We start from the raw sequence: 813 nt of genomic DNA on the forward strand, positions 1-813 counted from the left end.
CTCACGGTGATCCCCGCTCTGATCTCTGATCTGTTGGGTTGCTCATCAAGCGTATGAAGCAACACCGGGAATACTGTGGTTTCTGCACTGAAAGCACGAGTCTAAATCTGTGTGTCCGGTCCCAGTGGAGGAGGAGAACCCGGAGTTCTGGAGGTCGCAGGCCCGGCAGACGTTGCAGTCGGCGCTGGACAGGAAGCTCAACACCAACGTGGCCAAGAACATCCTGTTCTTCCTCGGAGACGGTAGTTCTGACATCAGCAAGTAGAGGCTGACCTACTTTTTTGCTGAGCATTTTTGGGCTTTGTGTCCACCTGTTTGCTGTCTGAGGTGTATGTGTGTGTGTGTGTGTGTGTGTGTGTGTGTGTGTGTGTGTGTGTGTGCCTCAGGTATGGGAATCACGACCTACACGGCGGCCCGTATCCTCAAGGGACAGCTGGAGAACCAGACAGGAGAGGAGACGGTGATGACCATGGACACCTTCCCCAACGTGGGACTGGCTAAGGTACGCACACACACACACACACACACACACACACACACACACACACACACACACACACACACACACACACACACACAGATCCAGTCATACATGAAGCAATAATGTATGAGAGCAAATTAAAGTGAAGTCGTTAAGTGAACGCAAATGAAATGAAGAGATACATAAAAGATGAATTCTCAGTTTATTGCAAAGGATCCGTTTCCCTGATAGATTACAGTTGATCTAAATTATTATGACAGACGCTGGAATTGTTTCTTTTTGTTACGCTTTATGTTCCATTCACTCATTTCTTACATTCTTCTTCTGTATTC

General features: G+C 48.0%; 1 protein-coding gene across 1 annotated transcript in view; it reads left to right on the forward strand.

Moving 5' to 3' along the window:
• Positions 1 to 386: 386 nt before the first annotated feature.
• Positions 387 to 813, forward strand: part of alp3 (alkaline phosphatase 3) — a 19,245-nt gene continuing 18,818 nt past the window's right edge. The window contains exon 1 of the mRNA XM_079224813.1: positions 387 to 502. Within this exon, the coding sequence (XP_079080939.1) occupies positions 389 to 502 (114 nt within the window). The 5' untranslated portion in view covers positions 387 to 388. The remainder of the gene's footprint in view (positions 503 to 813) is intronic.

This window comes from Taurulus bubalis (genome assembly GCF_910589615.1).
Source record: "Taurulus bubalis genome assembly, chromosome: 10".
NCBI lineage: Eukaryota > Metazoa > Chordata > Actinopteri > Perciformes > Cottidae > Taurulus > Taurulus bubalis.